Source organism: Castor canadensis, chromosome 11 (assembly GCF_047511655.1).
Source record: "Castor canadensis chromosome 11, mCasCan1.hap1v2, whole genome shotgun sequence".
Taxonomy (NCBI): domain Eukaryota; kingdom Metazoa; phylum Chordata; class Mammalia; order Rodentia; family Castoridae; genus Castor; species Castor canadensis.
This window is the reverse complement of record NC_133396.1, coordinates 52,006,998-52,020,182: the sequence shown is the minus strand read 5'-3', so window position 1 is coordinate 52,020,182 and position 13,185 is coordinate 52,006,998. Positions and strand designations below refer to the sequence as shown.

The 13,185-nt window shown below is 38.1% G+C and overlaps 1 protein-coding gene across 11 annotated transcripts in view; it reads right to left on the bottom strand.

The window, feature by feature from the left end:
- Specc1 (sperm antigen with calponin homology and coiled-coil domains 1) overlaps positions 1-13,185 on the bottom strand; it is a 290,773-nt gene that overhangs the window by 73,688 nt on the left and 203,900 nt on the right. For 9 of the 11 annotated variants that reach the window (XM_074046724.1, XM_074046723.1, XM_074046722.1 and 6 more), the window contains 2 exons: positions 4,499-4,644; positions 3,282-3,382 (listed from right to left, as the gene is read on the bottom strand). In XM_074046724.1, the coding sequence (XP_073902825.1) occupies positions 3,282-3,382; positions 4,499-4,644 (247 nt within the window). Of the gene's footprint in view, positions 1-3,281; positions 3,383-4,498; positions 4,645-12,274; positions 12,506-13,185 lie in introns of those variants that run through there. The other 2 variants (XM_074046731.1, XM_074046732.1) reach the window with 1 other exon arrangement.

The window sequence follows — 13,185 nt, the reverse complement described above, 5'->3', positions numbered from 1 at the left end:
TTGTGTTTGCCCTTGATCTAATGTCCACATATGAGGGAGAACATACGATTTTTGGTCTTTTGGGCCAGGCTAACCTCACTCAGAATGATGTTCTCCAATTCCATCCATTTACCAGAGAATGATAACATTTCATTCTTCTTCATGGCTGCATAAAATTCCATTGTGTATAGATACCACATTTTCTTAATCCATTCGTCAGTGGTGGGGCATCTTGGCTGTTTCCACAACTTGGCTATTGTGAATAGTGCTGCAATAAACATGGGTGTGTAGGTGCCTCTGGAGTAACCTGTGTCACCGTCTTTTGGGTATATCCCCAAGAGTGGTATTGCTGGATCAAATGGTAGATCAATGTTTAGCTTTTTAAGTAGCCTCCAAATTTTTTTCCAGAGTGGTTGTACTAGTTTACATTCCCACCAGCAGTGTAAGAGGGTTCCTTTTACCCCCGCATCCTCGCCAACACCTGTTGTTCGTGGTGTTGCTAATGATGGCTATTCTAACAGGGGTGAGGTGGAATCTTAGTGTGGTTTTAATTTGCATTTCCTTTATTGCTAGAGATGGTGAGCATTTTTTCATGTGTTTTTTGGCCATTTGAATTTCTTCTTTTGAGAAAGTTCTGTTTAGTTCACTTGCCCATTTCTTTATTGTGAGATGGGGTTTTGCAAACTTTTTGCCCACGTTGGCCTGGAACCACGATCCTTGGATCTCAACTTCCCAAGTATCTAGTGTTACAGGTGTGAGCCACTAACACCAGGCTAACACGTCAATTTTTTGTGTTCACCTCTTAAGGGATATTTTCACTGGGCAAAGAAATCCAAGAAAGCAATTCTTTTCTTTCAGCATTCTGCAGGAGCTGCTGCTTTGTAATCTTGACTTCTACCATTTTTGTTGAGAAGGCAGCTGTTTTTTTGTTCTTGCTCTTCTGCCATGAAGGTATGTCTTTCTGTTTTCTTCTGAGTGTTTTTAGGGTATTTTTCTCTTTCAAATCAGCAGTTTTAACTTGATGTTCCTAGGTACGGTTCTCTTTGTTCTTATCTTGCTTGGGGTTTGTATTACTTCTTGAATCTATGGCTTGACATCCTTTGTTGGTTTTAGAAATTCTTGGCCATTAGCTCTTCAAATATTTCTTCTGCCCTATCTGTCCTTTTGGGGGACTACAACTATAAAGTAGACCTTTTTACTTGGCCCCATTTGTCTCTTGTGTCCTTTTCTCTATTTTTTAGCCTTTTTCTCTGTGCTTCAGCTTAGATATTTCTACTGACCTGTATCCAGTTCTTTCAGTCTCTCTTATACTGTTCAATCTACAACTAAACTCACTGGACTCTTTGATTTATTTAAAGTTATGGAATTTTTAATGGGCTATTTTTTATAGATTATAGTTTTCTACTGAAATTCACCACTTTTTCATTTATCTTCTGAACTATATTAGTCTCAGTTGTTTTAAAGCCTATTTCTTGTGTCTTTTTCTGTGGTCTATTTCTTCTCTTGGTTTTTAGTTATTTGGTATTCCAGGTATTCTGAAAATTGACTACATTTGTCTGTGTTTGAAAAACTGAATGTCAATTTACATTCTGGATGATATAGTATTCCAGAAGGCAATGAAGATAAGGGAAGATCACCTACATACAAACCCATGATTCTATGGGTTTTAAAACTGAACACATAAGAGGTTTCTTAAGATATTAAGAGAGAATAATTTAATAAGATAATAGTTAGAAAGATATTTTAAGATAGCACAAAAACCCTTAAAGTCATAAAGGAAAACACTGAACACAGACATGCATAATTTCTCTTCAGTAAAAGATAATCATAAACAATGCTAAGAGATAACAAAGAAAATAGTAGCAATATGAAGGAAAGCAAATATTAAAAAGCAGATGTCAGAATGTCTTATTAACAGGAAAACAAGAAAAATGAACAAAGTTATGTGACCACACAAATTCATACACAAAAGATATATGACCTATAAAAAAACTTAAGTGTTCAACCTCACCAATAAACAAAGTGAAACAAAGTTATCACTGTTCATTTACTCAAATCCTAGAAATTTATAAGGGATGTCAAAATTCTGGAAAAATAGTACTTTATAAGTGATTGGGAGTGTAAATTGAAAGACAATGTAGCTATCATATTTTTAATGTACCAGGACAGAGTAAATCTATTTCCCTTTTTAGTATTTCATTTTCCAATTCCAGGAGGAATCAATTTCTGGCAGATCTCAGGACTGGCTTGCTCAACTCCATTATAGTACCTTTGTAGGGTGACTTACTGAATTATAAGAAACTGGGAAACAAATGGGTATATTTTCCAAACTCCCTTAAAGCTTGGTTCATCAAGTTCCCTAACTTCTATCAAACAGGCCTATGCTCAGAACATCTGGAAGGTGCAGGGAGGATATAGTTGCCTTTCTTCAGCTTCTGTTGGGAAGCATGGCTGTGGAGGGATTTGCTTTTCTGTGCAGGGAAATAGAGATCTTAGTGTCTGATCCCATGGCTATACTGGGTATTATGATGCAAGGCACAAGCATGTGTTTTGCTGGCATGGACTGCACCTGTCACAGTGGGGTCCTGAAGATGATGCCAGATCTTGACAGAAGTGGTTGGTCTAGGCAAGCACTTAGAGATAGATGTACTAATTCTGGCAGAAACAGAAGCTTTAATGGGCCAATTTGAAATCTGTGAAAACCTTTTCCAAAAGCTCAGTGAGCCTAGAGCCATCTCCTTCAGCCCTCCAAGCACCAAAGTCATTGTATTAAGTTCCTTTCTCCTTAACTAGCTATAGTGGTTTCTAGTATTTGGAATAAATCCTGTTACACTCTAAAACAGAAAATAGTCCCATATGAGGTCAAAAATTTGTTCAAAGACCTTCACTGTATTGCTTTTGTAATAAGTTAAATCCTAAATGACCTAAATGTGCATCAATTGAAGAGTGGCCTAAGTAAATCACTGCCTATGATGTAGACTTTAGAAAGAATGAATTATTCCCCCATGTACTGACATTTAAAGATGTCTGATATATTCCTTCATTTGAGCAACAAACATTTATTGAGTTTTTTACTGTGATGTGACTATGCATCCCCCATTGTTCTAGAGAATAGATCTAACAGCAAGGAAAAGATCAAAAATACCTGCACTCACAGAGCTTACACTGTTAAAGCAAGTGTGAAAATAATGCGGAAACCAATTTATAAAGTTCCCCTGCTCTCCTCAACATGCACACACTTATATGTGTAAAGAACATCTAGAAGGATGAACCAAGAACTATTTGGGGGGCCCTTCTAATACCTGCATTGGAGAGACAGCGGCTGCTGGAGCAGTCCTCACTGGTATTCCACTTAGGGGACTCCTGGGAGTCTTGTGGACAGAAATATTCTGTCCAGTTCCACCTGCCAAGAAAAGAGATTTGAACATACATATGTTTGTTCCAGTTCAAAATTCTTGATTTGTTACTTTTTGGTGTCTTAAGTATCCTATGATATTAAGTACAACGTTTATCCTTTTCTCCTCTGGACTAGAGTTGGATTGAAGTAATGGGAGGGGAGAAGTTAGCTCAGTGAGGGTTGGTCTTAAATGTAAGCTATCTGAGGAAAAAGAAGGTGCATATGTAATGAGTTTCCTTGGGGGGAGGCAACAACAAAGTTCTTACACACATCATTACTGTTGATTTCTGTCCTATCTAAACTAACTCACAGGACTTTCCAATCTCTCCACATGTGTAGTGTAACTGAAATCTAATTTAGCTGCAAACTACTTTAGGAGAGACAACCTGGTATACCCTAGGATTGGATATTGTTCCAGTCCTCCACTATAATGCGTATTTGTTAAAGTCAAAGGAAGAAAGATATTGTGAAGAGATGTGTATTCTCTTTTTCTATTTACTACATTTGTGTGGATATGTGCAAAGCATGCATATGCTATGTACTTTTCTCATGTATATAAGATAAACATTATTAAAGAGAAATTGTGAGTCAGCCAGACTGTTCTAGAAAAAGCTGGGAACACGCCAAGATCAGTGCAATGACAGATCAGCATAGGAGCTCACAAACAAGACCAAACAGAAAAATGTCTAACAGCATATTGCAAGGTGAGAATGGCCAGGGTCTCAACAAGAGGGCCAAATCCATAGAGATAATGCCTTAATTCCTAGGAGGCAAAGCTTCTGGTTGACCCTGCTAATTCTCAGGAGATAGGAAGAAGTCAAAGGTAGAAACCTGAATGTAACGGGTATACAACGCAGAAAAGGAAAGTGGTAAGGCAGGAATTGGAGGTAGGGAGGGAATGAAGAGAAAAAGGGGGCTATGGTTATATTATTTCTGAGTCAGACTCTCCATTGTGGCCTTATTGGCACCTCGGCCAAACTCCTGATACAGTGGCTATGGGGCATGATCTTGAGAGCCCTGTGGTTGTACCAACTGGAGGTCAATGTGGAATAGAGACATGCTTGCTATGTTGGGCCTAGGTTTGAATGTAGAACTTTGCTTATGGAAAAAATGATTAAATACCTGGGCGTCCTAAGTCAAAGGACTTGATCAGTGACTTTACAGTGGTTGAAGACTCCGAAGGTGCTGAAGATGTTCTGTTGACATAGACGCCATGCCACCGGCCAGCAGCATCAACCTCTGAGCCCTCCGACTGATCATTCACAGGTCTGCACAGTAGAGAGAACATGAAATTGAAAAATTGAAGAGGGTCCCCAGGAGGGTGGAGGGGGAAGACACAGAGGGAAACAGAACTGATGTGGCTAGAATACACAAAATAGGAGAATTATAAATTTAAAATCCTGTTTTCTGTTATTAGTTTTGCACCTTTAGGAAATAATGTAGGTACTACTGCTCTCAATTTTTAAGAGATGGTTTCTGAGGAAATAGTCAGAAACAATATTTATAAGTAGAGTGACTTGACCTCAGCTCTAAAAAAAAAAATGCATGTGAGTCTACTCTGTAAACATAAAAGAAACATATAAATGCTTACTTATCATAAATATTTAGCTTACTGTCAGAGGTAATCGATTGATATGTATTATATGCTCTAAACCCCATGGAGCATACTCAGAGTTGGAAAGATGAAATCTCAGGACTCTCTTGCAGCTAGGGTTTCAGATGTGATTTAGGTTCCACCAATTAAAAAGACTTGGACAAAACCTGGATGGAGTGGGACCTGAATTGAGGGAGATGTATGGCATGAGGCATTCACTATGCTGACCCAGACTGTCGCAGAGACAGGTGCTTCTGTGCTGGGAACTATGCTGTAGCTTTCCAAATGGGCAGTAGCTTCCCAATTTCAGGCTTCCATCATGGCAGAGACAGCAGATCCCCAGGTGGTCTAGTTTATGTTGTGACATTAGAAAGCTGTTCCTGGAAGCTCTTATTTCTTCAACAATTCTGCAAGTCATTTAATATCTTTTTACCTATGCAAACTAAAGTGCAACCCATTACACACAACAGAATCCTGCTTCAGATGCTGTTTGTCCACTGAGAGCAAGAATGGCAATTCTGCATGAGATGAAACTTCTATTCTCACCCAAATTTTCTGGTATGCTCTTTGTATGGTTTCTAAATTCCAGCACAGACTTTAGAAGAGACTTTTAAAGACAGATTCTTTGATTTAATCCTCTCATGCATGGCTTCCTCATCTAAGGGACTTCAGCATGTCATTTAATATCCTTGAGAATGAGCCAAGATAAGAACTCTCAACCTTCCGGATGCTAAATCACTGCTCTTTTTATTATATCATATTGCCACAGCTGTTTTGCAAGATGACTAATTTATGAGAATGGCTCAAACAGAATATTTCTAGCAGTGTATTTTAATAAGGTTAGTGGAAGTTTAAAATATTTCCTGATCTTTTTAAAATTAATCTAGCTACTTACAAGCTTCTGCAGTTGAATTTACTTTTCCTTAATTCTCTTAGCTTTTTTCTATTTTGTAATCAGCATGGATAGAATAAATTTAAGTGAAGCAGAATTTAAAATACTTAAGCCCCTCTGCCCTACACTTTTGACTCCACAGCCTATTCTTTTGAATGGAAAAACTGGAAGAAACTATCAAGAATCAGAAATGATAGAGGGTTGGTTTTTTAAAAAGTTTTTATTTTTTAAAAGTTTACTAAAAGAAGTTGGTTTCTGAACTTCCCCTTTGGCATCAGCGTAAAATCAGATGGTGAGCTAGGTGTGAAAGTGCAACCTATGGTCCCAGCTACTTGGGAGGCTGAGGCAGGAAGATCACTTAAGCCCAGGAGTTTGAGGCCTGCCTAGGCAACATGGTGAGACGCCACCTCAAAAAAAAAAAAATTTAGATGGTGAATATGCAGATAGAGAATGAAACCAGGGTAGGTCTGAGAGGAAAAAAAAAATCTTATTTCTATTTCAGCTATTTGCAAAGAAGGTCATCAAACAAACCAAGTGGGTCACCTTCTTATCATTCCATGTGAATGACTTGGCACAAAAGCCTCCAAGGAAGATCACTTTTAAAAAATAATTCTAATTTCATTCCTCATTAATTTAATAAGAATAGAATGGAGGATCCTACATTCTACGTTAGTGCTTTTAGTTATCTAAGCTTCTGTGTGATTTGAAACATCAAATGATAAATAGGAAAACAAAGGGCTGCAAGTGTGGCTCCAGTGGTAGGGTGTACAAGGCCCTGAGTTCAAAATGCAGCACTGCAAAATAAATAAATAAATAAATAAATGTAATAAGAAAATAGGAAGACTCATTTAGACTTCATAAGAGAATCACAAGGCTATAAGAATCAATTTCCAGGACTCCTGCCCCTAGATGTCCAAAGAAGATATTCCATTGATCCATTATTCTACTTGGCTAAAACAGGAAGAGTCAGTGTGAGGAAACCAAGCAAGTTATTCAAGTAGAGAAATACCTATTAAAGCATTATATAGCTCTCTCTGTGTGTGTGTGTGTGATTCACAAAACAGAGTCTGAACTGAATAACTGTAGAATACAGCTAAGAATGTTGTTATTGGCTGAGCATCCTAATCTGAAAATCCAAGATCTGAAATGTTCTAAAATCTGAAACTTTTGTTGATATGATGCCACAGTGAAAATTCCACACTTAATCTGGTGTGACAGGGTCAAAGGTAAAATGCACGTGCTCTAAAATATATATATAGAATTACCTTCAGGCTATGTGTATAAGGTATATATGAAATATCAATGAATTCTGAGTAAGGCTCGGGTCCCACTCTCCAAATATATATGTATCAGGAAAAAAACTACAATCCAAACACTTCTGTTTCCAAAATTTCAGATATGGGGTACTTAGTACTTAAACCATACTTTAGTTATGAACAATACTGAAATTTCTTATTTCAGACCATCTTAGAATTGTTATAGTCTCAGCAATAAATGAACTATTACATTTCCTCTGTTCCCAAGAGGAATAAGAACTGTGTCCTATAAAGGGCACTAAGAAATATCTAAGGATGTAGCCAGGAATATCTTAGCAAATTCATTAAATAAAGGAAAAATTATAAGATACCACTATTGGTTAAACATTTGTTCAAGACTAGCTATTACCTCTAAGGCTGGTGATGTGAGATTTAAAGTCAACCTGAAAACAAAAATCATGCATGTAATCAAATATGCCTTGAAAATCCTGTAAATCATTCCAAAGCACAGGTTATATGGTTTTGTAAATATGAATACCTGTAAACATGCCAGCTTTCAGTAAGTCTAACACATTCATTTTCCCTATAACAGTTAAAAGCTCACTCTTTCCTGAGCTGTGTCTTAGATGAAATGGCTGTTTTGTGTTTAGGAGTCACATTTCAAACAATGGAAACGAGGGGCCAGGCATGGTGACTCATATCTGTATCCCAACTACTTGAGAGACAGGGATTGGGAGGATTGAGGATCAAGGCCAGCCCAGATCAAAAAAAAAAGTTAGTGAAACACTCCCCTTCCCCCTGCAATCTAAATGAATGAGCTGGGCAAGATGACATGTGCCCATGATCCCTGCTATGGGGGAGGCATAGGTAACTAAAAGTATAAAGGGCTGGAGGAGTGCCTCAAGTGGTACAGCACTTCCTAGTAAGGATAAGGCCCTGAGTTCAAACTTCAGTACTGCCAAAAAAAAAACCCCACAATAGAAATGAAGCATATTTTCTAACTGTTCCCAATACATAAAACTTTAATAATAATTTCAGCAAAATAAGTACATGACATAGCTCCATTGTATATGCCATGTGTCTTAAAAACATTATCTAGTTTACTTTTCTACAAAAACTCCACGTTATTGTCCTTTAATTTGGAGGACAAATTTGACAGAGGTCATCTGCAGGGAATCTGAGTGCAAATCTAGCTGTTTGGCTATGGCTTTGTCAAATTTTCTGTAATGCATGGATGTTTTGTGAGAGGCAACAAAGGTTCTCTAATAAAACTTGTTCTAAAATTTTATTTTAAATATACTTAAGAAAAAACACAACCAATATTTATTTCAGTGCTCTTATTTTCATGTAAGAATTTGCTTGTAGGAGGTGACAAACCATAGCCTGAGTGTCAGACAGCTGGAGACCAGATGCCCTGGTACACAAACAAGCAGCAGGTGATGCCACAGCTATCAACAAGCAACATTACACCCACTTTCTAGATGCACCTCACCTCATGTCTCTTATGTCACAATTTAACACATATGTGCATATATGTCTGCAATTACTTTTTTCTTTAAATTTTTCATCTAACCTGATTCATTGCCTTCCTTGTCCAAATCATGTTAATTTTTTTGTAGCATTCACTTCTTCACCATACTACTAAGTGTTGTCATCTATTTGGATGAAAGCACAGGTGTGCTCTTGTAGATGAGGATTTTTAAAGTATTCAAACGTTAACTTCACTTTGCATTACACCACTGCTAGCTTCACAAATGATAGGTTATTATTTGTAAAGAGGACCGGTCATTCCAACCACATGCTTACCAGTGCTGGGGCTGTTGAACAATCAAACAAGGCCCAGCTCCCAGCCTCTCCCAGTGCCCTTCAGATATACTTCCAGGGACTCCCCTCAGCCCAGCCACTGAAGCTTTCATCTATGTCCTGGCTCTGTGTCTTTGCTTATTCTATGCCCTCACCTGGAAAGTCACTTTCTCAAAAAATGTACTGTTTTGCACAAAACAAATCTAAAAGAAATTTATTGTTCTACCGTCAGACAATAATTATGAGTATTCTGTTCCAGCTCTCAAACAGTATCTTCCAAATTTGACTTTCCGATTTTGGTATTAGCATATAGAACAAGATAAAAATAGGATAAGATGGTAATTTGGACACAAACCTCTTAAATCCCAAATTCCAACCTACCCCCACAAAAAATCAAAGGAGCAGTAAAAAGTCTTGCATCAAAACTAGGGAAGGGCCTGATGCCGGTGGCTTGCAACTGTAATTCTAGCTACCCAGGAGACAGAGATCAGGAGATCACGGTTCAAAGCCAGTCTGAGCAAATAGTTTGTGAGACCCTATCTCAAAAATACTCAACACAAAAAAAGGCTGATGGAGTGGCTCAAATGGTAGAGCACCTGCCTAGCAATGATGAGGCCCTGAGTTCAAACCCCAGAACTGCAAAAAAAAAAAAAAAAAAAAAGAAAGAGACTAGGGAAGGGTATCATCTACATGGCTTAGACTTTAATGAATTTCTGTTACATAGTGAGTGGGTGGGGAGTGGAAAGAAAATACCCAGGGTGTTTCCCCAATTTCCTTCCAAAGATATGGGAAAGCCCTGCTAATATCCCCTCTCCTACAGGGCCAACGCTGGAGATGAGCTTGGAGCCCAGAGAACATCTAGCACTGTCCTTACAAAAGATGAGGGACATGAACACCAGCCAGTCTGACTTGCCGAGGGATGGACTGTCCCAGGTACAAAGGGTAAGAGCAACAGGGGACAGGTCAGGAAGAGCATGGTATGTGCCTAACATGGGTGGTGCGTCAAGCAGAAGCAGATCCAAGAAACTGATGCTCACATTCTATTTCTCCAAATAGAGAAGAAACTATAGATAGAGGAATGTCCCCACAAGGCACTGACTCCCCCTGTACTCCATCTGAGCATTAATTTACCTTAAAGAGCCTTAAGGTATCTCCTTCAGATAGGAGTAGAAGATTTGAAGTATCAGACGTCAAAGTGGGTGCATCTACGCAAATGCTACAGATACTGATCTTAGGCAAACATCAGGCCCGGACACACTTTTATCTACTAGGCAAGAATCAGTGATGAGAAAAAAATGTGCCCTGATATAAAAAAATTTTAGGAGGGGGATGAGAGAGAGAGATGGTGGGGGTGAACCTAATGAACGCACATGTATGGAAATGTCGCAATGACTGTGTACCTAAAATACGCTAATAAAAATAAAAATAAAAATTTTTTAAATAGAAAACTTACAGGTCCTGATCTATGAAAATACTTCCTAATATAAAATGAGGAGAATAACTGCATTCAAGAGAAAGCAGACATTGTAAGTTTATGACAGGAAACAAACTGATAGCATCTACTTTAAAATTCAATAGAATGTGAAAAATAGACGAAAGACAATTTAAAATGAAAGGGTGAGTTTTAGAAATAATATAAGCAATGTAATAATACCATTAATATACTCTGAAGCAGAACAACTCAAAAGAAAAAGAAATGAGGGCATATTTGAGAAGGCCTCTCTGAATACAGACGAAATGAACAATGAAATGGTGGGATTTCCATTTAGTGGGCAAAGTTTTGATAACAGCTGGTGCTAGCATGACCGGCTATCCACCTGGAAGAAAAAGAACCATATGTCACACTAGATTCAATAAACAAAGGCACATCAAATGTCTGGATGTGAATGTGCATATGTGTACGTGTGTAAAAAAAGAAAATTTAACAGTAATTTGTGCAATATTGGGGTAGTGGAAATCTTAAACATAAACAAAATCCCAAGAAACAGTAAAGAAGAATGTAAACAACAGATATTATATTATGATATAAGGGTTAGGAGAATAGCTCAGTGATAGAATGTGTGGTCAGTACAAGCGAGGCCCTGGGTAAAAAAGAAAAGCACTGAAATTATATTCAAGAAAAAATTTAGAAAAAATGACAGAAAGATGCCGCAGAAACATGGCTGGTTTAAAAACCAAACAACAGACTCTTCTAAATAAAAACATTTATTTAGCACTTGATAAACATTTACTTCTAAAAACATTCAAAAGTACCCAGAGCAAAGACATCAAAATATGGGTGCAAACACAACTGTACACTGTAAGTTGAGGTTGCATATTTTTCTTACTGTTTATATTTGAAAATACCCAGCAAGTGAATTCTCAGTCATTCTAAGCATTCTGAGTCTACAGTAAAGAACTCTCAGATACAAATTTCAATCCTACTAGGACAATTCCAGCAAGTGTCTAAATTATTTTTAGAAAGAACACATCAATGTCTCTTCTTTCTCACACAAGCTAAATTTTTCTAATGTGTACTTTTCAATTTGACATCCCAAAACATCTTCCTGAGTTTAAATAGCATTCTCCATCCTAATTTTCCTTTAATTTGTCAGCAATTCCTGTGTCACTGTTTGCATGAGGCAGCTAATGACTCTGTGTTGTATGCACTGCATGGTGCTCCTCTCAGGAAAAGCGAAGTAGGTTCTGCCTGGAATTTGCTGAAACAGATCCAGATCTTCACAACTGTGCTTCCAAGGAAAAAGTTTAAAATTGCATGTAGAATTCTGGATCACGCTGAGTCACACACTTCTGCATAAAAGTCTGTAAGTTTCCAGGGCAAGTTTTATTCATGAGGCTTTTGTTGTAAATTGTCCTTCATTAATTTTCAGTTAGGTTTCAATTAGCATTGTCACTGTGCATCCTTATCTGACTAATTACATCACTTATCATCAACCAAACATCTACTTATGTTTAGCCCAGCAAAGATTCTGGCAATCAAACCAAAGCTTAGTGGCAGCTTGTTTTAGATGAGGTAATGACGTAAAGACCCCAGTTTGAAAAGGACTTAATGAAGCCTCGGAATAAGGGAGCAGAGCTTTCTAACGTCTCTGGAGTAAGGCATCACGTAGACGGTTAAGCAATGTGAATTCCAAGATGATTGGATACTCTATTGAAAAGGCAGCTTGCAAAGAGCAGAGAACAACCCATGTGTGGCTGCACTCACCAACACTTGAGTATGCTATTCTCTCCGAACACTCTGATTGCATCTAAAATACTTTTGCACAAGTCTTGTATTTTGTTTTTTTTTTAGAACTTCATTATATTCTCCCAAAAAAGAGAATGCTGAATCTTCTGAGTGGAAAAACAAGATCTTTGATCATGCAGTGAGTTTATTCCAGGAAAAGGGCAGACACATGACTGTAGTGACTGTGTGGAACATTGAATGGTGGAATAGGAGACAACTGGACTCTTTACAAAGTGCTAATTTCTCCTCTACCAATTTTTCCCCTTTCTTATAGAAATGGCTGTAGTTTCCAATCATGGCAAGGGCTGGGCTGTTTTTCTTCCACCAAATGCTCTGCTAGCTGACAGAGACCATGGAGCTGTGAAGATAGAAATGGGAGGGAAGGCTGGTAAAGGAGTTATATAAGGCAAAGGGCTCTTCACTCACAAACAAGAATCAACAGCTTACACCGTCCCATCCAGAATATGGCCAACATGTTTTCTTCCTATTGTTGCACATTTTTTGGAAGTCAGAGGCTTTCACACAGAGGAAATATCAAAAACTTCAAAAGGCCTTAGTAGGCTCCTTCCACCAGAACTTCTCTAACAAAGAACTAGGCTGGTGAAGTAGAGATGTCTAGAACAAACATCGATCCCTAACATTTGTAGAGAGGTTTGTGTCAAAAGGCCCAAAACAGAACAAAACAAAAGATTTCTTTTTTTCTTTTTGCACAGGGCCTTGAACTTACTAGACAGGTGCTCTATCACTTGAGCCATTCTCCTAGGCCATTTTTTTTTTAAGTTCTTTAGCCTTTTTTTTTTTTTATTTTTCAGATAGGGTCTTGCACTTTTTGCCCAGGCTGGCCTTGGACCATGATCTTCCTGCTTACACCTCCCACAAACAAGTGCCACCACGCTTGGTGTATTGATTGAGCTGGAGTCTTGCTAACTTTTGCCAGGCTGGCCTTGAACTATGATCCTCTCAATCTCTGCCTCCTGAGTCGCTGGTATTACAGGTATGTACCACCAGGCCCAAAAAAAAAAAAAAGATTTCTTTTAC